Source organism: Prenolepis imparis, unplaced genomic scaffold (assembly GCF_030444845.1).
Source record: "Prenolepis imparis isolate NDT839.2.m4 unplaced genomic scaffold, iyPreImpa1.0 SCAF_1, whole genome shotgun sequence".
In the NCBI taxonomy this organism is placed as follows: Eukaryota; Metazoa; Arthropoda; class Insecta; order Hymenoptera; family Formicidae; genus Prenolepis; species Prenolepis imparis.
The window spans coordinates 14,800,965-14,823,302 of record NW_028141159.1 but is presented as its reverse complement, the minus strand read 5'-3'; the positions used below and the strand labels follow the sequence as shown (position 1 = coordinate 14,823,302).

General features: G+C 34.1%; 3 protein-coding genes across 9 annotated transcripts; 1 reads left to right on the top strand and 2 right to left on the bottom strand.

Annotated features, from left to right (window-relative positions):
* Positions 1-1,513: 1,513 nt before the first annotated feature.
* Nhp2 (NHP2 ribonucleoprotein) lies at positions 1,514-2,368 on the bottom strand. 2 transcript variants are annotated; one of them, XM_083053838.1, is made up of 3 exons: positions 2,107-2,368; positions 1,867-1,923; positions 1,514-1,783 (listed from the first exon to the last, which is right to left on the bottom strand). In XM_083053838.1, exons 1-3 carry the CDS (start codon positions 2,193-2,195, stop codon positions 1,612-1,614), a joined length of 318 nt encoding a protein of 105 aa, XP_082909964.1. In that variant the 5' UTR covers positions 2,196-2,368; the 3' UTR covers positions 1,514-1,611. The 2 variants fall into 2 exon arrangements, with proteins under 2 accessions (XP_082909964.1, XP_082910038.1); XM_083053912.1 differs by having other exon boundaries at positions 1,514-1,766.
* Positions 2,369-2,439: 71 nt separating this feature from the next.
* LOC145944960 (RING finger protein 37) lies at positions 2,440-4,690 on the top strand. The gene is made up of 2 exons (XM_083053712.1): positions 2,440-3,508; positions 3,591-4,690. Exons 1-2 carry the CDS (start codon positions 2,889-2,891, stop codon positions 4,459-4,461), a joined length of 1,491 nt encoding a protein of 496 aa, XP_082909838.1. The 5' UTR covers positions 2,440-2,888; the 3' UTR covers positions 4,462-4,690.
* Positions 4,691-4,785: 95 nt separating this feature from the next.
* On the bottom strand, positions 4,786-21,266 carry Vps13b (vacuolar protein sorting 13B). Of its 6 annotated transcripts, XM_083053348.1 has the most exons (40): positions 21,218-21,247; positions 21,026-21,133; positions 20,202-20,484; positions 19,720-19,897; positions 19,560-19,641; positions 19,256-19,431; positions 19,036-19,139; positions 18,676-18,925; positions 18,414-18,595; positions 18,120-18,329; positions 17,910-18,048; positions 17,721-17,838; positions 17,500-17,642; positions 17,214-17,386; positions 16,931-17,107; positions 16,568-16,856; positions 16,320-16,482; positions 15,834-16,227; positions 15,562-15,697; positions 15,205-15,372; positions 14,876-15,093; positions 14,574-14,793; positions 14,300-14,501; positions 13,994-14,171; positions 13,535-13,861; positions 13,254-13,457; positions 12,997-13,112; positions 12,566-12,920; positions 12,367-12,489; positions 12,175-12,294; positions 11,806-12,069; positions 11,111-11,734; positions 10,940-11,035; positions 7,290-10,854; positions 6,792-7,196; positions 6,528-6,704; positions 6,262-6,432; positions 5,995-6,188; positions 5,583-5,924; positions 4,786-5,513 (listed from the first exon to the last, which is right to left on the bottom strand). In XM_083053348.1, exons 3-40 carry the CDS (start codon positions 20,286-20,288, stop codon positions 5,283-5,285), a joined length of 11,301 nt encoding a protein of 3,766 aa, XP_082909474.1. In that variant the 5' UTR covers positions 20,289-20,484; positions 21,026-21,133; positions 21,218-21,247; the 3' UTR covers positions 4,786-5,282. The 6 variants fall into 6 exon arrangements, with proteins under 6 accessions (XP_082909474.1, XP_082909377.1, XP_082909631.1 ...); XM_083053251.1 differs by having other exon boundaries at positions 21,026-21,266; XM_083053505.1 differs by having other exon boundaries at positions 15,562-15,688; positions 21,026-21,266.
* Positions 21,267-22,338: the final 1,072 nt, after the last annotated feature.

Here is a 22,338-nt window from a genome sequence, read left to right as displayed (position 1 = left end):
GATTACTTTTCTGCGATCACACATGCATATTATTTGACGATTAATCGGCACGTTTTAACGCAAATCTAAGAAGAAACACACGTTTTTATAGTTGTCAATGTGTAACGAGAATAAGTAACGCGCGTTAGTTATTAAATATAACTTATCCTGTAATAGCATAAGAGAGAATCCAGCGGTATTTTAAAAAACGCAAGACGAAAACGCAGAGAACATAGTTCAAAAAGGATCGGCTGACAATCTACAATTAATTTCGCACTCCCCTAATTGATCGAACCGATCACGACTTATGTGTTTCGGTTTAATCTGTGCGCGCGAATGCGAATCGTCGTTCTACGCTCATCTATCTTGAGGGGTGATAATAGTCTTCACGATATATAACACACACATACATATTATATATATATAGGTACAAATATATATTGCATGTATGTATGTATATATAATACCACGCACTATTTTTGCGTATGGACGTGATAAATATCTAGCAGATACGACTGTATTATTTATACGAATAATCTCATTCAAGGAGCACGGGATATCCTTCCGCATCATTCATAAATAAATAGATTTCTTTACAATACGCTACAATTAATTAAGAGTGCTTTTTACCAGACACGCTTTTAATAGTTTTAATTATATTAGTTATCTGTAAATATTTTTTTAAGTTTTCTTATTTAAATATAAATTCTCTTTTAAAAATACCAGTATAAAATTCCTGTAAGATGTCTTATATGTTCGATAATATTTCTCAATGAAAATGTAATTTTTGCAGGATATTATTTTCTATATGTCTTTCTTGATTTTGTAGAACATTCTAAAGTTTATATTGTCGAAGAGAATTATAACAAAAATCAATTTAAACTTACCTTAAAAAATATAATTGATCAATCTTAATTATATCTGTTCTCAAATTATTTTATCTTAATGAAATATTTTAAGGCAATAAAATAAACGATATTTAAAGTAGATTTATATAGGGGAACATTCTTTTTCTATTACCATAAAAATATGTAATGTATAATAATAAAAATGTATTATAAGTAATTGTTTTTACCATACTTATGCAGACAAAATTATTACTGGTGGTATAATTAAAATTTTAATTTTAAATGCAGAAAATGTTCTAATCCTTAATTTGATTATGTATTTTATAATTATAAATAAATATTAATTAAAGCTTCATTAAATTTAAATCAATTATATTTGTTATATGTGTATAAGTTGTAAGATTATTTCATAAAAAATGTTTGTCATAAATTTAATTGTTGATAGAAATTTTATCTATTTTACAGATGTATATCATTCTCATAAAAAAACGTATAAAGTACTGTACAATGAGACATATGATTGTATATTGTAAAATAATGCATTTTGATTAATAATATAAGTTAGTAACAATTTATATAAAATGGTTTAATGAATGATATGGAAAATTTGTACAATCTTGACAGTCTTAATTTAATTTAGAAAATATTTACCTACTTTTGCTGTTGACTTAAATATCAACATTTATATATTAAAATATATAATACAAAATATAAGCTAAATATAAAAGCTATAGGGATGTGGAAAGTGTTAATCATTGCATTTTTAACCTCATCATACAGATCTTTATAATCTTGATGTTTTTTTATGAGCACCATGAGACTGCTTTACATTCATCGCTGTGCCAATATTCAATTTCGATAGAGTAAAACAATAAGGAATATTTTTGTCCTCACATACAATTGGTAAGTGGCACATAATTTCAATGGGATATACATCCCCTGCAAAGACAACCAAACTAAAATAAAAAATATTTGTAATTTACCTTACAATCGACGTGCAATTCATTTGAAGGAACTGAAGCTACTCTGTTTCCCTTACAAAGGTGTTTCTGTACATCTTTTAAGCCATTGCGCAGGTATGTCTTGTGCTTGGATGCTGTAATAAATAAATAATTGTTTATGTATAATCAACATATATCTTTTAATGAAAATATATGTTATATTATACATATTATAGATTGTATTATATTATATATTTATATTATAGGTTTATATTATATATTGTATATATTTATATTCTAAAAAGTGCTAGTAATAACAAAAGGTAACAACAGTTTACCTTTTTTTATACATTTTCTTGGTTAGTTTTTTAGATGCTATAGGTTTAGTTATAGGATTTACAAGCTGCAATCTTTCCTTACAGCTCATCTCTGGAGCATTGATACTTTCTTCTTTTATATTTTATATCTTTGTCAACCTCTATTTCCTCCTGCATTTTATGTTAATATTTTTATACGATTTTATCAAATCTCTCTCTGCACGTTTCCGCGAGCACTATACTTTATTCAAATTCAATGCAAGTAACGCACTAGCCAATCATCCTTCGCTCTTATGGCTAAACTGTAATTGATTGGCTGTCGCATCGTCTTGTCGCGCATGTGCGTACGCGTGATGTATCCTGTGTACAAGAGCTTTGAGGCTTACGAATGAATGTGTGTGAATGATTTTACATATAGAAATGTCAGTTGCGCCAGTAAATTGGCAATTTATATCGGAATAGAAAGAGATGTACCTGTTCTATACTATTATAGATTTTCTGTATTCAATATGAAATAAAGTTTTGGAGAGAAAAAGATTTTAAAAAAATATAGAAATATATATTAAAAAAAAAAAAATAAATAAATAAATCTATGTGACGTCTAAAGCTTATCAGTTTGGAGATCAATTCAGTTATATTATTGTGTATACTTTTGATAATAATTGAGCTTGTTTGAAATTTATAGTAGTTGAGATTACAAATGTTCGATGATTGGAATTATTAAATCTTCGTGAAAATTGCTGGACCACGTGTGATTATATCATATATATCGACGATCTCTGCGTGTAAAAAAAAAAAAGGAAATGCTTTTGAATTTTTGTGATCCTCGCTTACGTCCAGAAATCAAATGCAGTACCATCAGCACAGAAGGACACGATGTGACCAATTTGATAAGCGACTCTTGCAAAGGATTTCTGGCATATTCCTGCATTAAACCGCCAATTCATATAGACATCACATTTCTTTGTAACATTAGGATAAATCATATATTGATTTGGCCATCCGTTGGATCGCAGAAGTCATCGGGTTTTCAACTTTACTCTAGAAACACTAATGATCACAGTATCCCATTTACTTTATTGTCGAATGGATTTTTGAGCACCTCTGATGCTGGACTATTATTTTATCCAAGTAATATTGATCCTGCAAAAATTCTCGCACCAGCAAATTTCTTAAAACGTTACATTAAAATGTCGATGCAACACTTGACTATGTACACTCATGTTTTACGAATAACAATATGTAAAACAGAAAAGTCGGTACCAGCATTAGGGAAGATTGAAGTTTGGGGAACAGTATCACCTCGTTGTGGAAAAGATGTTGTGGCAAGTGTGTACACTTTATGGACCAAACAAGCCACATTGACATTGCCTGTAACCGAGACTAAAACTGGGACTACTTCTGCAAATATTACTGACAACAGGTATGCATATATTTATATACAATATTAATACATTACATATCTTTGTAATTAATTAATAAAAATATTTTTTATGCATATCCAGACAAGAGAATAAAGTGATGCTTGAAGTTCCTGAGAGTTTCTTAGACCCCATTACATGGGAGTTAATGACTCAGCCAATTACATTACCTAGTGGCAAAGTAATTGATCAGACCACATTAGAAAAGCATGGACAGAATGAAGCAATCTGGGGTAGACCATTATCAGATCCATTCACTGGCATTGCATTTAATGAAGATCGTAAACCAATTATGGCAACTGCATTGAAGTCGAGAATTGATAAATTTCTGTTGGACAATAGCAATTTGAATGAAATAAAGAGTATACCAAGAGTCTTAGGTCATAATGCAACTTCAGCTATAGAAGGAGACAGAAGGATAATTAAAGTATCAAAGTGTGTGCTCAACAAAAACTTGCCAAAGAGGACTGTCAAAGATGCTAAATTAGATGCCTGCAAGCAAACAATAGATGGTTATTCGCAGCAAACAAAGAGATTTTGCCATCGACTGCCAGCAGTTATCGTATGTCCCAAACAATCCACTGCCAACACTAATGTAAGATCAGAGCAAATTTCAAGTACCTCTAAATTAGTTCATAATAATTCTTATAATCATAATAGAAGTGATAAATCAGAAAAATTAGTGGAGACTGATATTGACAATTCTCTAGATGGCAATGTAAAGATTCTATTGTCAAACATTAAACGCTTCAGTTCACCAGAAAAAGTAGAGTTATATAATATATCTAACAATTGTAAATGTTGTAATAATAGTATTCTTTACAAGCTTCCGTGTAAACATGTAATATGTAGAAAAGTATTATTATCTATTGAGAATAGTCAGTGTAAATCTTGTGGACTTTCTTACAAATTAAGCGACATTGAACGAATTCATGACAGTATTTTAAATAGATAACAAGAAAAGATTATAAAATATTATAAATATATATTATATATTATCAGTAATAGAATGTTTCAGTTCTTGCTTAATTCTTCAGCTCCACTGATATAACTCGAGCTTTTTCACATTCATTATTTGTCAAATTTTATGAGAGTATGTAAAATATATTATTGTAACATACTGAATCATTAGAGATCAATGTTACATCATTCATGATAATTCCAATGATGATAAAATTGCTTGCAACATTTTGGCACATACAATATAGTTTACATTTATGTAAAGTCGAAATTACATGTGTGTAAATAATGTTTATAAAAATTTGTTTTTCTTTCTCATGTATATGGTATATTATAACTTATAAATAAAGTTTATACATGTGCTTTTCTTTAATTTGTACGTTTTTGTATGAATTAATAAGCAACGCGTTATTTTAAATATTTTTTACAATTATATAAAATATTTTATATAGCTTTATAATATATATATTGATAATAAATTTATGCTATATATTCGTAATAAACATTCTTTATGTAAAACGATATATAAAGCGTCAATTATGCAATATATTTTAATAAAAATTAGAAATATGATTATTCAAATATAATTTGGAATATTAATTGTTTACTTGGGCATTTGGAAATTTCTTTCTCGCTATAATACTGTTATCACTTTAATAATTTCTCAAAACAAATTTCTCAAAAATATATATATAAAATTTAGGTTTCAATACCCAAAGAAAACATTTTGAATGCATTTGATTCGGCATACAAAATTATTTGGAATATTCTCTCAGTCACTGTGGTTTATAATAAATGTTTGAAAATTACATACCATTACAAAACAGCGAAACCAGAACCCTGATTTTGTCGCTTGGCAATGTTGAACAATGATAATAAGTAATTACGGGTGTCTGGACAAACGTAAAAGGTAAGTGTATGTTCTGGATGTGAGGTCGTTTTCTCGAAGGTATCAGACTGTCTGTCGCTATTAGTTGATACGCTGGCCAAACCAGTGCTGCTTGTCCGCACGTACTCTTCAACTCGCGCTCTCATTTCTTGATTCATCTTAAAAAGTTTGCGTTTACATTAGTTCTCATGATTCGATTATAAGGCATAAAATTAGGCTCATTTTACCTCGTGTTCGACTGGCGAGAGAGGTCTGCTCGATTGTGTCGCAGCCGGTGGACAATACAAGCATAACATGGTCGATTCCGCGACATGATCAACGCTCGTCAATTCTTTCAACGAGAATATACGTTCTACGCTGTCCTCTGCCATGTTAACGAGCAATAGAGCTTGTCGCGTGAGGACGAGCGTCACCGCGCGATTGCTACCCTGATGAATGACGTAATCTGCACTGGTCACATGAAGGATACTGTCGTGGCTGTGCTCGAGCAAGGGTGACAAACGCCAGGTGTATCGCACGGATGTGCTATTATTGCCAGTAGTATATTGCACGATTGGTCTCTGACGTGGCTGTTGGAAAAATGGATAAAAATTAGATTGCGGTGACAAATTGCAGAAAAACATATTTTCATTATTTTACCGCAGGCAAGGAATTCCATCCAGCTCCCTGTAATAATCCTTGACCAGTAAGAGCGACCAATTCCGCAGCACCGCTCAGTGGTTTAGTTACGACGCCGACTAAACCGAGTCCGACTCCGGTGACTAAACTCTTGGTGGTCGCCTCGCCTGACCACACTTGCTGCAGAGGATGATGCGCCAAGCCAGCCACGGCCGCTGATTAGCAATTAACAATTAGTAATTATATACGACAAAGATATTTAAGAACAAAAAAGAAAGGAATAACTACCGAGTAAACTCATTCCGAGACCAGTTAAACCCTGATAAAGTCCTTGCGCCATGCCTTGAGGACGCATTCTGCGCGACTCTTCTTGTCGCTGAAGATGTTCCTCGTCTAACGTTAAACGATCCAAGTTTCTTGCCACGCTGGATGCCAGTTTTGTTACCGAATTCACAGTACCTACGAGAGGAAACAAGACGCGGTTAATTCTTTTTATTATTATATTTTTAAGTAATCAGAATAATGAGAGAGAAAGAAGAAAATAATTTCTATACCTGCTGTAACGTGTTTCATTAGACTAGCTGACCCGTGCGTGATTCCAACGATGAAACCCCATGGACCTTGCAAGAGTCCTTGAAACGGTAGTGAAACGAAGTCTCTGAGACCGGATCCGAGTGCTTGCGCCAAACCTCCCGGTGATCCAAGTATTTCTAACGATCCGACCACCCAACCTGACCACATCAAACAAGCATAACTTCGTTATTATATGTATAACAACAAAGATAAAAGTAATTTGCACATATGTATCATATGTCAACCTGCTCCGAATATAGCGCCGGACAAGTAATGCATGGTAAGCGCATTGCCGAGTCTATAAGGAGTGGTCAGTAGATTCTTCCTCTCGAAGGTACCAAAGTACAACGGAGAATGATCCAGAGCGACGTACAATCGTACAGACGTGTGGACGCTCAACAAAATAGACAGCGGTTCTATCACAAAGTTTTGCAATCTCAACGGCTTGCTCAGGATTTTCGAGTCGATCATAATGTAGTCCGGTATGTACATTGCGTTCGAAACAGCTATTGTTTGTATCCTCTTGGGACTGTCAGTTAACACCAAACGCGGCGGTATCATCGTAGTTGCGTAATCTAATAATTGCGTTATGTACGTGTCCTCAATATATGCGCTAATGGGCGCGATTCTCATGCGATATTCCTTCGATGCTGCAACAGAAATATACATCCACGTGAACTAAACATTTATCTACATATTTCTTTTCTCGATAGATATATGTTTTTCATGTAAAATGTACATACCTATCATACATCCGTTTACTTCCCAGACGTACTCGATAGCTATTAAAGAATCTTGTTTGATTTTCTCCATATTCGTCAGTAAACAATTATTGCTGTAAAATACAATCTCCCTGTTGGGCAATGGATTCTGATTTATCAATACTACGGGGAAGTCGAAACCTCCCTGATCGAATAATTGATTATCCAGCTGCAAGTCACCTATGTAGCAATTTAGATTAATAAATCTGGCCTTTGAATTTACAGTAACAACCAAATCCGTCATAGACAGACTCGCGACTTCGATTCTCTGTGCATTTTCATTGATGTCGTGAAGAATGACGATGGTACACGCGCGCAGATAAACCGTTACAGAGCCTTCCCTAGGATTCGTCGAAGTGGCATCGCTGGACTTCGATTGACTTTCATCAGGGCGAGTTTTTTCCGTCATTTTCGGAATCAACTGCTTCGACGACGACGAGACACTCGATTCCATCGGCAAGATGTCTTCTTGAGCAGAGAAGAAACTCGTCAGCGACGTTGAGCTACTTGAACTTTGTATATACGGCAACAGTTTATCCTCTTCTGATCTTTTCAAGGGAATCGGTGCGATTGTATCATGATCCTTTGCCGTGTTCTTCTTCCGCAGTAATCTGCTTCTAATATCTTGAGCGGATATTTCGATCTGAGAGATAGGTACGATGCTGATGTGAGTGGTGTAACAGCGATTCTGCATTATTAGCTTTACGTCGCCGTAGGAGGGTAATCGCAGATACTGATCCATCGGCGTAGACGATAATGCAGACAGATTCACTCCTCTCGACCATTTTAAACTTGCCTTTTCTGTCATCTGATCGTTTTGCACGGTGGAAAATAGCAGCACGTTCGACGCGTTTGGAACAACAGTGTCGGGTAGCCTGTTACTGACGCAGGGAAGGGAATAATGAAACGTTGCTCCGCTATCAACCTCGCACATCCACGTAAAATGTACGGTATCCGGTAATATCTCGCTTCCTCTTTCATCAGCTTGTCCCAGCAGGATCTTGAAGCCGCAAGCGTTCTCGATCAACAATTGCGGATGATCGTCATTATGTATCACGACGAACGTGGTACCTTTGTCCTCTTGCGTCGTCACAATAACAGGCAAGGTCGAGGAACCGTTCGGAATCGTGACAGATTTGCGGCTCATCGCTTGGTCCACTCTGATCGGACAGGACCATTTGTGACCGAGGCTGAGAGATACGTACAATACGAGCGGCTCGACATTGCTCTCCGTATACAGCGTGTACCACTGTACGATTGGTGTACCTTGCCTTTGATCCTCGGACGGCGAGATGTTCAGGCTACAAGGGGTAAGATCGTGCGGCAGCTGCAGGTCTTTCGCTTCCTCCTGCACCGCAAGCGTGGCTACGCACAATTCCTGAGACGTCAGATTGGCGATCACGTGGCTGCTCGCGATCCGCACGAGACGCATGTCCTCGTGCATGGAGGAACCGATGCTCAAGATGGACACGCTTGTGCCGCAGTCCACGGACGTCTTGACGTTCCCATCCACCGGTATGATGCCGTTGATTCGCGGCATGTAGAAGCTCTGGCTCCAGTCGGGTCGCGCCAACTGTAACGTCTGCGACGTGTAATAAGTATCGCCGATTCCGACGCCAACGTGAAAGGTGCCTTCCAACTTGGGTGGCGTGACTATGCCGTAGTGAGGGATTTGACACAGCTCTGTATCCTCCGATACTAGCGAGATGTGGCAGCCTAGTGAATTCATTACGAAGCACCAAGGCTGCAGTTCCAACAACAAGGTACTAGAGACTAGTCCTGCGTCCTGGTACTTTACCTGTACGTGCGTCTGCGGCTGTTCTGCAGATATCCATTTTTCTCCTGTGTCGTCTCCTTGGAAAGGCCATTTTGCGTCGTCCTTTCGGTCTTTGAGATCACGCAAAATTTTGTCGATGTCCTCGACGTCGGGTCTTCTAAAGAACTTTCGCTGATCCACCGAGCTGTACGAGAGCGGCACATAGGGATTCGACGCGGAGACACCGGATTCCAGTTGAAACGTCAGTTGATGAAAGTGCTCGAACGTACCGGGGCAGTACAGTTGTTGACACTCGCCGCGACCGTTGGCCATCGTGCTCAATGACGTCTTCAAGGACGGAGTTTCCATCTGAACTCTAACCGGCACCGGTAAATGCGATCTAATCATGTAAAGCGGACTCAGTACCGCCAGAATCTTCACCTTATCCTGTATCGTCTGCGTTACAATCCGTACCCAGATACTTAAAAATTGACCGCGTTCTTGAAGCGGTACTTTTACGAGCCAGGGTTGGCCCCATTTGACGTTTGGTTGCAGAGGAATGTCGCCGGTCCAGGATAAGTGCGTCAAGTTGGTGAAACGTAGCCGCATAGCCATCTTTTTATTATTTTCAAGCATAATAGATGATGGAAAACTCTTACCCGGTATGGGATACATCTCCTTCGAGACAGTTACCTTAGAGCCGACATCTGTCTCGTACTTTACCAATCTCATCTCGAAATTATCTATCAGTTGATTGGAAATTACGAGCTGCCCCGAGAACGTTACGAGCTTCTGCGTAGTGGAAAGTGACGTAACATTGACGAAAACTGTCGTGCCAGTCATCGAATTATTGAATTCTATCACGTAGATTCCATCTTTGTTGACGGGAAAGGGCCGGCTCCACACCCAGGCGTTCTCTTCGATCGATATTCGTATCGTCTGATTGCCAATCTGTCGCCACGAATAAAAATTACACTGTCTGCTTTCGAGAAGTATACTGTCGCCGGTGCCACTTTGACCGAAACGAATAGGAATATTGCTATCATTGGCGATTACATAACGCGTCAAGACAATCACATTTTTCTCCTCCTCGTCGAAAGACGCCAGCCATAGTCGGGTGGAGACCGTAAGAGTGTGAGTGATTGCCGGACCCAATTTCAGCGTAAACGGGTTGCTCGTTAACGACGCGTCTATCTTGTCCGATAATGACAATTGTAATCTTCCTTCCAGGGAATCCAGCACCTCTTGCATGGTCAAATGACTGTAATCTAGCACGTGTACGCTTAAGGTACCGCCGATATCGAGTAACGTGGAATCGTCCACCCATTTGTTAAGCACCAGAACAGCTCCCTTTTGTTCCATGGACATGAAACATTGTATCTCGGGGATCCTCCCGTTCAGTGTGTACCTGTCCAGCGGTGGCGGCAGATTACTGTACATAGACGTATCGATATGATTGTACAGAGACACGTGAAGCACACCGATATTTAAGGCGATCTGCACGTTGGGTATTAACAGAGGATTAAAGTAAGAATCGATGCGCAAACAAGCCGCGAGGGCACGCGCGGAAACGAGGCTTTTGGAGAGCGATCGCTTGTTGTTGGATGAAATAATCACGCGCCAGACGCAGGCCACTGCACGTGCCGGTGCCCTCTCCGGCAAATCCAATCGATAGGAATCCGTTTCCGATAAGTAAAAATCTGCGTAATGTTGATACGACATGTGACTGTCGCTCCAATATTCGAGGATGCAAGAAATTCTGTCAATATAATTGCCATCGGCGTCCATCGTCTGCAACGAATCCTTTTGTTTTCAAACTGACACTGATACTATTTTAATTTATAAAAAAAAGGTAACGAATTGTTTCAATACTTACTTCAAATGGAACGGGAGATATATGTATTCTCGTTAATGTGCGCGGTTGCGGATATCTCCAAGCCATCGCTTGCTGAGGATAAGCAAAGAATACTACCTGTAAAAAAAACAATAGAAAATCAGGCGCATGTATTTTATTTTTACTTAATTTAGTATAATCACGTTCACTAACTTGATATGGAAAAGGTAACTCGTCCGCAGTGCCATCGACAAATTGGAATGCACCAGCCTTTAAATCATCCTTGTAATGTTGTTCGGTCGAGAGTACAATTTGCTTCTCATTTTTATTCTCGCTCGTAGAGAACGAGGCAAATTCGCTTAAGAGCAACTGACAATCTTGCATGACCATTTTTATAATTTTAATCTGATCAGGTCCAAAATCGAGATACAGGCTTTCACTGTCTGCCTGTATTTGTATCTGCGGAATCACTTCGCTGTTGTACGAAGATTCCCGAAGTAAGCAGGTCGTTATGTTGCAACACCATGGATTTAATAACACCTTGATATTTCCGTTTAAGATCGCAGATATAATAAAGGAATCTATAGATAAGTTTGAATATATCCTGTCTGGTCTCACGAGTGTCGACAGATTCCCGTTTAACGATGCTAAACTTATAATAATTTCTGCTCCGGTGTCAGTCTTTAAAGACAGTACGATTTGTTTTGTATTTAGATGTAGATCAGGTACACTGAATTTTTTCGATTTTGTCGGTGTTGCTAAATTTTGAGAGTCCACAGCCTCCTCTTTCTTTATTGATATTTGCGTAACGTCGCCGTCCATAAAACACGATAGTACCTGAAGAGAACGTAAAACAGAGTGATAGCAAATATGCATAAATGTTATGCATTTTTTTTTCCATGGCATACCTTATTCCGTATATTATAAAGCTGATTGAGCCGAGATAAAGAAAGATGTATTTTCGTAGGCCTTCCCATTTCAATAAAAAATTGTCGATTTTTGCCTAGAATCGTCTCAGATTTTATTGTAACAAAAGAAGGCGGGATGCCCGTGTCTGGATGTGGATCTCCGTGCTTCGTTTCTATCATAAAAATTTTGAAATCCTTTTCAGTCGGTATCGTGTTCAGATTTTGGGCATCGCCAAGCGCCGTCGTTATGTCAAAACAGGATATCTATAAATCGGACAATAATATTAATTAACGCAAGAGATATAAATTCAAGTAATTAAGCGTCAAATATATTATTTTTTTTTTTTTTTGGAGCTAAAAAATGCATACTTGAATTTTTTTAGATAAGTGTTGCTGAGAAAAGTAAATATTTGGTTGATTGATCATTAAATAAAATAGTGGCTGTTTTATATTATCGTTATCGTCTTCACAATCAGTTTTATGTATATCCTGAAAAAAATAATACAACAATAATTAAAATACTGTAATTAAAATGATAACTATTAATTAACTATTACTCACTACATCATCCTCTAAATCAAGGAATACATTGTGGACTTCGTACAAAATAAGCGTTATCTTTCCACAATTTATTAAAAATTCAAATGGTGGAAGTATCATGGTTTCAGCAACCGCAGATCTTCCCTGAAAATTATTATTTTTAGAGCAAATTAATAATTCGTGAAGCGTTATTTCCATAAGAATGTACCGTATAACTTACAATTATTGTCGAATGTACACTGGACATTTCAAAATCAACACCACTGTCTTTCATAAAATCGGTATCTAATGGATCATCTAACGTCTGTTTTAACCCACTGACAGGTTTAATGCTTTGAGAGCCCGAAGGAAACCTTTGAACTGTATTATTGAAACTATTTTGCTCTTCTGTCTTCTCAAAACTTCCAGACAATAGCGTTACAAATTCATTATTGAGCGTCGATATTAATTTAATTTGATCCAAATTTATTGTCAATTCTATGTCTGTAATGCAATTGACTTCTATGGCACTTCCACAAACTATCGTGTCATTTTTAAATGTGACAGCTGGTGCAATGATCAAGCAGAGATCAAATCTAGAATTAAACATTAAAGTTAGAAAGTTTAATTAGCTAAATAGATTTTTGTATGTATGCGTATTAATTATATTACTTTGTTAAAACAGGAGATGTAGAGAAATATGGATCGAGACTACTACCATTTCCAAGTTTATTCCATTCCAATGCAGGATTCTCATTCATTGTATATAAATATGATTGAGACATTCTCTGAAAATATGCGCAGAAATTATATAATTATCAAATCTGTGTATATTAATGTTTCAGACAGTTTTTTTTAAAGTTTCGGATAAGATATATAAAAAATATGCAGATGTTTATAATATAAAATGTCTCTGTTTAATATTAAACCTTATTAATGCTTAGTTGATAATTCCTCCATGTGGTGGTATATGCACACACTCCTTTAACGTTAATTTGATACTGACGATCTTCCACGGCCGAACCTGGTACATTTAATATATTTGCTTGAGCAGCCAATTGATATATGTCAGTTCGCAATGGAGTTCTGCAAATTGGATTTTCCGCATCCGGCGTGATACGAATTCCGTCCAACTATAAAAAAATATAAATTAATTTAAACATTATATCATTAGGGAAGTTTTTCAAAAATAAAATGTTTTAACAACAACCTGGAGCATCAGTAAATCGTGTTGCAATTTATTTGCATGACTTAAGGCTGGCATTATGAGTCGAAAACCTTTAAACTCCAAATGTATCAATGGTAATAATTCATTATTCAGAGTAATTATACCAGTTAATGGCGTTGACGTGCTTTTACCACGAGTGACTTCCGCACTTTTCTCAATAGAGGAACCGAGACGTGCAAAAGGTTTCACCAGTTGGGTATATTTACCAATTACACTGAGTGGTAAGATTATATCGACCATTTGCATTTTGATGAATATTTCAGAAATGTAGCCGTTCATGGACAACGTCGAATCAATCAGCATTTCTTTCTAAATGTTCGAGAGAATTATTATTAATTCACATGTAAATATATATATATATATATATATATATATATATATATGGAATTGAAACTGTGAGAATTCTTTTTTATAATTTAAACGAGATTGCGAATGTCCTACCTTTTGTGACTTGTAACGCTTATGGGTACCCCAACGTGTGTACACATTTCCTGATTTCGCACGAGTAAGTGTAAAACTTAGAAAACCCGAATCATCGCCTTTCTCTAAATTATCTTCCCTTCCGCAGAGTACTAGTCCAGCATATTCGCCAGCTTCCCAATTTAATGCGTGTGGACCTCTATTAAATTACAATATAAATACAATATAAGTACAATACAAATTAAAAAAAGCATTGAGTGTAAGCATAAAGAATTCATCTTTGTTAAGAAAAATAATATATGTATCTATAAAAATATTTTAATTTACCTAATATAATGTAATATCGTAGCTGTTGTTATTTTACTTTTTACTTGCATATAGACCGATTGTAAATCTAAAGATGTTATAATATCTTCCAGTTCTAACATCAATTTTAAAGAAGATCCGTCTTCTTCCATAATGTATAATTTAATTGCTACCTTTGTTATAGTCCACTGAATCCATGCTGTTACAACTAAAGTGTCTTTCTCTGTAAAAATTACACATTAATCATAAGAATGAATATAAGAGACAAATATATTCAAATATATTCGTAACTCACCATATCCTAAATCGTCTTTCGATGTAGATATAGTTGAATTAGTAGTTGTATCTTCTTGATACATTATTTGTGTCGGAGTGGACGGAGTTTGAGGTATGGCAGGGAGAACAATTTGCATTTCATTGCTCATCTGTCGTATAATTGTGTTATTTTCTCGAGAGTCGTATAGAGTTTGTAATATTTTTATAATATTTAAAACTATATTGCTCATGAAAACAACCTGAAAAATGCATTTCAAAATCATACATCTTTATGTTATATTATGTCAGTATTATTTAAATAAATAGATTCATAATTAATACCTGTTCCTCTGAAAGTGAAATGAAGATAGGAGAATTATCAATATGTACGCAAATACTTAAAGCGGTAAGCGTATTTGATTGAATTGCAGTTGTCTTAGTTGTAAGAGCTACTGTAGCGTTTAATGTAACTTTCTTTATGAAATTCTTTTGTATCCTCTGTTGCATTGTATAACAATGAAAGTCTATAAGACTTAACGTCCATGGAAAGCTTTGTATTGCTAAAATAGTAAGAGTAACAGTAATAATAATAAACATGTATTTATATCATATAAATATATATATATAAAATAACAGCAAGTTTTTTTTCTAAATTATATGAATAAACTTACGAGATGTCCACATAGATTCTGGTAATTTAACAGGAAGATTTTGTAGATACGGGTTCAATGATTCGGCATTCAGATTAGATGAGTGTATAAGAAGACTTGGTAGTTTTATTATCATTATCTCTAAATCTTCATTCTCTATTAAGGCTCTGTCTTTGGCTTGTTCTATGCCTTGTGTAATAAATTTTATTATTTTTATAAATTATACATATAAAAATGCATTAATATTTATCAAAAAGATGGAAATTAATAGAATGACTCCGTCAATGGATCTAAGAATGATTCAATCCCCATCTTTTTGTCTTAAATTATTTTTTATTTAATAATTATAAAATATATAATAACATAGTAAATATTTACCATCAGCGCCAATGCCACTCATTGTATTGGATGGTATGTAAATAATAATATGTCCTATGTAACCATTTAGCACAAGATTGCACCACCATGAATACGATTCTGCTAATTTGACCAATATTCCCGATTTCTGCAATATCTATCATAAACTACTTATTTTTTATCTTTAATTAAGATCATTATCATATTAAAAGCAATTCCTTTCTTCACAGTAACCGATTAATACAATCACTATGTAATGTATTATGTATATTTGCGATATAATTTTTTAATACCTGTTGTTCCTCTTCTGTTTTAGATTCAGTTTTCTTTTGCGTTTCATCGTATCGCAGTGTTTTCGATTTTTCTGTCACAGCTGATCTCTTTTTCTCTTTGTCCGATGAACTATGCACACTTTCGTATAGACTTGGAAATGTTTTTTTCCGAGTACCTGTATCGGACGATGTACCTTCAGTGATCAATTGTTGGCTATCTGAACGTAATACATGTACGCTTCCTGATTTATGATATGTGGCACGATATTTTAACCATTCAAAGAAAAGTGGATCTAATGAAGCTCTGATTTCAGAAATTTTAAACGAAACAAGCGATGGGTGTGTATGGGTGTGCAGTTCGACATTCTTAGGAAACTGCATTACACTAGATAAAAGCGGTACATTTTCTATGTCACTAAAAATATAAAGGTTTAATTAGTCGAGATTCCTCACAGTTTTGTGTACACATGTTATTGATACGTATAATATATGTATGTATATACGAACTTGCCGTCATAATTTTCTGGACCCGAAAGAATAAAAGCTTGTTGCGAATCATTGAGAGCAAATACTTTTACAGAGTTTACATTCATTTCGTTTGATATCATAACAGAAGATGATACATTTTTATACATTATATTTTCTAGGTATAGCTCTAAGTACACTGGACCTGCAACAAATAAAAAAAATGTATAACTGTAGTTGAAAAAAATATAACATTAAACCACATTAAAATATTTATATCATTCACATACTTTTCTCTTGACAGGCGTCATTAAAAAGAGTAGAACAGATAAGTGGATTTGTTGTATCTGCAGAACTAAAAAGAGAAGTTGCTATAGATACAGCAGCCATTAATTTTGCCTTAGTCCCTGTGATAGTGACACTATCCGATTGAAAAGAGTACGATTTTTTAACCAAATCTATGTCTCGCCAATATTGAGGATACAATAATATTTTTGAAGAAGCTTCCACTGAGAAAGGCATTACTATTGAAGTGTCGCAAGCTTTTGTCAAGTGGAGTTGACTTTTCGCTCCAGTTATCTATATAAGTATTCCAATATTAGATCTGTTACAGAGATGTGTTCATAATGATTATACATAAAAACTCTGCTTACTTGTATGTCAGTAATTGCATGGCATTGGGTAAACATTTCCGGTTGTAAATCTGTCAATTTTGACGCACAAGCCACGAGTCTGAACGGATACATAGGCTGAACTATGATAGCAATTGCTTCGTCGCATTCAATGCTTACAAAAGGATCATCCGTTAGAGCTGGAGATAATGGAGTGGTCTAGAAAGAGACAAATTATTCATAAATATATTTAACATAATTATTAAAATTAAGAATTATTTTATACAATTATTAAAATATTTAAAAAATATAATAGCTACTTTACCCGAGCTTCGACAATTTTACGTTGTCGCGGCACTCCCATGACGCAATGATCTGTCAGTTGTAATTGCAGCATTGCTGTTTTTAATATTAACTTTGTTTCCGTCATCGATACATTCTCTCTAAGAGCTTCGTACTCTTCCAATGTAACTGGAGGTAATTCATCGATGAGAGGATCTAAAATCAAAATTCATATGTAACTTCTATTTATAAGTTTTTTTTTATTTGATATAAGATTGTAGTTAAAATAAAATATATCTCTTTCTCAACATCATATAATAAATACTCACCAGGTTTTGTTACAATGTAGGGACTATAATCATATTTCGCTGCAGCTTGTTTGATAGTATCAATACGATGAAAAATACCGGAGCATAATCTGATTGTCAGATCTCCCGATAGATATCTTATTATCCTGCGTTCCTGAAAATTGCTGCAAAAGGCTGTTTATAGAAATTCTTTGTTACGTTTCACGCATATCTATCGAGATCTTTTAAGCACTTGTAGTCACCTGTATTCAAAGTTTGACCCGAACTCGAGCAGTCTTTCAGGCGTTATATCATCAGGCAATTCCACGCAATAAACATAATCCATCACGAACGCTGGACATCTTTCTAATAATTTTTCAACTGGAAAAAAAAAAAAATTATCATTATTTGTAAAATATTATATGTATGCCTTTAAATAGATGATGTTATACTCGAAGCTATCGTCAAGTGATAATCTATTCCTTGCTTGTAATCTCTTTTCTTCCCTTTGTTTTCCACGGCTTCTTTGTCAAACAACGAATCTTTCAGATAATCAGTATTCAAGTTCCCAGCTATTACGTAAAGAGGCGGCTATAATAATAATTTACCTCTCAGACATTCTATCTAACTTTGTATCTGACTAAAATAATTAATTGTTTTACCTGTACACCATCAACAACTTCTACATGCCCGCAACTGCATGTTCCTCGTGGATAGAGCTGTATGCATGCCACTCCTACTTGAAAGGTTGTCATTGTGATTCCTTGAATTAAAGTATCCATCACAACCCCATTTAATCGAAGTGATAAAAAGGATTTGTATCTAAGTTTCCGAGATTTGTAAAATAACTGTTCTTTGACGCTTTCGACAGTCTGCAAAAATGAGATATAATCATTTGTTCCCAAGTTGTATGTAACAGAAATGTTTTCCGTTGAAAGATAAATTGTGTTCATTACCTTAAATGTTAAAGTAGCATCATCTATATAAACACCCAGGTGTATAGTATGACCAGAATATGCCATTTGTTGTTCAGTGGACCAATTATTATCAACAGGCAGAACAGAAGATACTATGTCCCAAGCCCATCCACCCCATCCGACAGCATCTGTCGAAGTTCCCACTACCTGACTTGTATCATCTGAAAATTATTAATATTATGTATATGTAGAATATAAAAAAAAATATTATATGAAAAATCATCTAAATGTGATATCGAACCTTGTATAACATCCTCTCTCTCATCCACAGCAATGGAAGATTTTTCCTTGCTTAATGGAAACTGCTTCGTTTGTAATACCATTATCAAGGCCGCTAGTCTGAGGAGCATCGGTACTTGTTGTTCGGTCATACTAAACTCCATTTTTTCACAATGAAGATCAAGTCTCGTGGTGGATGCTCTCTTTGAAGTGTTGCTGTGATAGTTTATAATCATGCGGATTGTCATTGAGCATCGATATAAAACGGGATCCTATTTTAATTGATTATTTGAATTAGCTTCTTCCTAGATCATTTTACACTATTTTTTCCACATATTTTTTAAAAAAGATATATGTACAAAATATATCTCAAAATAAATACCTGATATATCTCTATCTTCCCCGATGCATCCATTTTATCTAAGCACAACGTTAAATCCTGGATAGTGATAACTTTTCTAAGCATCACTTCCTGAGTGTTCACATCTGTAAATATGAATATTTCATATGTATATTAATGTTTAATTCATAATAACAAAATTTATATTAATAAAACAAAGGACGATTCTTGTTCTTCTTTAATTATGCATAAAAATACTCACCAGTGAATGCTGGCTCCCACTTATTATCAACAGTTTGCATACTTAATAATTTGACATTTACGCTAAGCACAATATCCTCTTCTACATACTTCAAGATGAGATTGTTGCAGTGAATAGTGATATTATTAATAACTTTTGTAACTATACTTTTTATGTACCCAGGTGGAGCTTCCTCTCTATGATAAAAAATTCAAAGTCTCTTTATTTATATACATATATTTTACTATTTTCAAATAAGCAATCAAATAAATATTAAGCTAATAAAATTTCATGATAATATTAGATTATAAAAAATAATACTTACTGCACCGTCTCCTTTTTCTTTTGTAACGTCGTCGTGTTAGCTTCTGTGATAAAATTCTCATCTTTCAATTTTAAGATGCACTCTATAAAAAAAAATAGTCATGATTATTCATTTCAAAATATATTTTTAATATATTAAACAGATATTTTTTGTTATTTACCTATAGTATTAATAGTAACAACTATTGGTTCAGAGGTAATTTTTACCCAAGGAACATGTATCAACAATTCATGTATGTGGCCACTAACAAAAACAAATGGAAGATTAAGTTGCTCTTCCAATACCTCTAATCGTAGATCTAGATTCTGAAACGATGCATCTCCACCCCACAAGGATACCTGGAAAAGATATTTTTTTTCTATAATATCTTGAAGAATTTTGTTTATTTTATTTTAAAATGTTTTATTAAACTTGTTCTAAATATCATTAATTCACTTAATATTTTGGAATGAAAGCAATGTCATTTCATGACAAGAATATGATGCAAATATTCTGTATATGTTTAAATTCCTTTTTTTCTTCCAAACTATTGATATTATAAATGAGAAATGTAAAACAGATTTTTAGAAAATTTAGAAACATTTCACAAAATAAAACATTTTATCAAATGAATATACATATAGAAAACTCATATATGCTTACCTGTGATTGTTCTGGTTTGAAATTTTTTACATATTTCTCTACATAACTGAGAATTACTGGAGTTATATAAGATTCCAATTTAAACATTGTGTTTGGCAGCGCAAGACAACTATCATATTTTCATAAACTTCTTTCATTAAAAATAGCAAGAGTCGTATCTTAGATCAGAAATCTTTCTTTGATCTTTTCGTATAATAAATAATATATATTTTATAATTTATATATATACCATCTCTCTATTCAATGAAACAGTGTGATGATTTGAAATGATTTGAAGTATATCCTGATAAACATGTAGATTTGTTTAAAAATTATATAAACTTTATATAAATTAAATTTATTGTATATTAAACTAGATATCAACATTGTTGATGCTATTGCATAATAGAATTAAAAAAAGAACGTAAATATATTCAAACAAATTATATAGTTACTAAGATATGAAGAAAATTGATATGCATATATGTATATATATATTATATATATTCATGACAAAATTATTTTCAATATATCAGACTCAAAAAAGAAAAAAATTATTTAAAATATTTCAAGGCGTATATTTTTTTTATTTACACATAACTAAAGTTATTGAAATGATACACCTTTATTAATTTTATCATGTACTCATATATAAGGCAAATTTACGAGAGAGAAAGAGAAATGAGATAAATAGAAATTATTATAAAGTTAAAAATAAAAAAAAAATAAAAAAAAATTATTGGCATTCAGATTTTCTAGCTAATGGCATTTCTTTATCTCATTATAATTTAAGAAACCTGAATATTATAAAATATTATAATGCAGAGAATCACAGCTGATCGCACCTGTTAAATGACAAGCTACACGATTTTTGTAAAAACACGTCCCGAAACTATTACAACATAAACATGTTGCAAATATGACAAACGCAGTGACAGCATCGATATTTCATCCTACGAAAGTAATTTTCAATTAAAAATTTTAGTTTTGATCATGACTATTTTACAATCTGCCTCTATACGGTGACTTTCATTAACCTCTTTTCACGAACTGCAACTACACACGCTACACGTCTACAAACCTACAATCAGCTGTTACATCTCATATGAAGTATGAAGGCAGCTATACAACGCATGCGCGAATTAAAATTGTGCTTTTTTATAAAGTACGTGATAAAGATCTTTGACTTATGAAGAGTATAATATTTGAAAGACAACATATAAATTTTGAAAGAAATTCAATTTTGTAAGATAAATTTTATTTTTTATATATTTCCCCCGTAAAAAAGTTTATAGGAGACAGATCAAACAATCTTGTAAGCCCACCTTTTTTTCCAATCTATATATAATAACTTCGAACAATATTTTGATCAGTTAATCAGAAGAAAGAAATATTGAATTTTCTTCTTGCTTCAGAACAGTTCTTTTTAATCGGGACAAAAGGAAAATGTTTAAATATTGTTCGAAGCACTTGTCACATATCGATTAAAAGCGCTCTATGTTAATCGATCTTTTCAATGATCGATTAATCGCGAAAGACTGATAATTTCTAATTAGACAGTTGGCATCACTGCGGCGACTCCGCGTAAATATCTAGCGTCGCGCCGCGCGGATCGTAGCTTCGTGTATAATTATAATTATAATTCGCGTGCTGTACTCTCAAATATACGTCGCGTATAATTAACACATGCGCATAAAATAGGCGATATAAAATATATATGTACGATTAAAAGCGGAAGTGCCGAAATATGAAAATAAGTTACGTACGATGGTACGATTTTGATGTCGGAAGTTCTGCACAAAGTATCGCGCGATTCAAATCGGAAGTGCCGTATATATAGAGTCGCCTTAACGTCGGGAGTGTCGTTGAAATTGTCGTGCGATTTTATTTTGCTGATTAACGCGCGATCGTAATTTCGCGAGCGTGTGCTGTGTAAGTGCCAAAAAGACGCTATAGATATGAACGAAAGAGGAAGAGAGAAAGAGGAGGCCCGGGGAGGCATCGGGCAACGGCAGAGCAACGATGCGGTAATATAAGCAGATGATTATAATTAAAACATATAAATTAATATTATATAAATATATGTATAAATAAAATATATAATTATATATATATATATATTTATATATAATTTATATATAATAAATTTATTATTTAA

Excerpts from the sequence above, each read along its gene's own strand:
- LOC145944960 (XM_083053712.1), top strand. The coding sequence starts at position 2,889 with ATGCTTTTGAATTTTTGTGATCCTCGCTTACGTCCAGAAATCAAATGC. Across the intron at positions 3,509-3,590 it reads GCAAATATTACTGACAACAG|ACAAGAGAATAAAGTGATGC; the intron begins GTATGCATATAT and ends ATGCATATCCAG.
- Vps13b (XM_083053251.1), bottom strand. The coding sequence starts at position 20,288 with ATGTTTAAATTGGAATCTTATATAACTCCAGTAATTCTCAGTTATGTA. Across the intron at positions 17,839-17,909 it reads TCACTTGACGATAGCTTCGA|TTGAAAAATTATTAGAAAGA; the intron begins GTATAACATCAT and ends TTTTTTTTCCAG. Across the intron at positions 12,295-12,366 it reads TTGATTTAGAGGATGATGTA|GATATACATAAAACTGATTG; the intron begins GTGAGTAATAGT and ends TATTTTTTTCAG.
- Nhp2 (XM_083053838.1), bottom strand. The coding sequence starts at position 2,195 with ATGAGCTGTAAGGAAAGATTGCAGCTTGTAAATCCTATAACTAAACCT. Across the intron at positions 1,924-2,106 it reads AAGAAAATGTATAAAAAAAG|CATCCAAGCACAAGACATAC; the intron begins GTAAACTGTTGT and ends TATTTATTACAG. Across the intron at positions 1,784-1,866 it reads AGATGTACAGAAACACCTTT|TTTGGTTGTCTTTGCAGGGG; the intron begins GTAAGGGAAACA and ends TTTTTATTTTAG.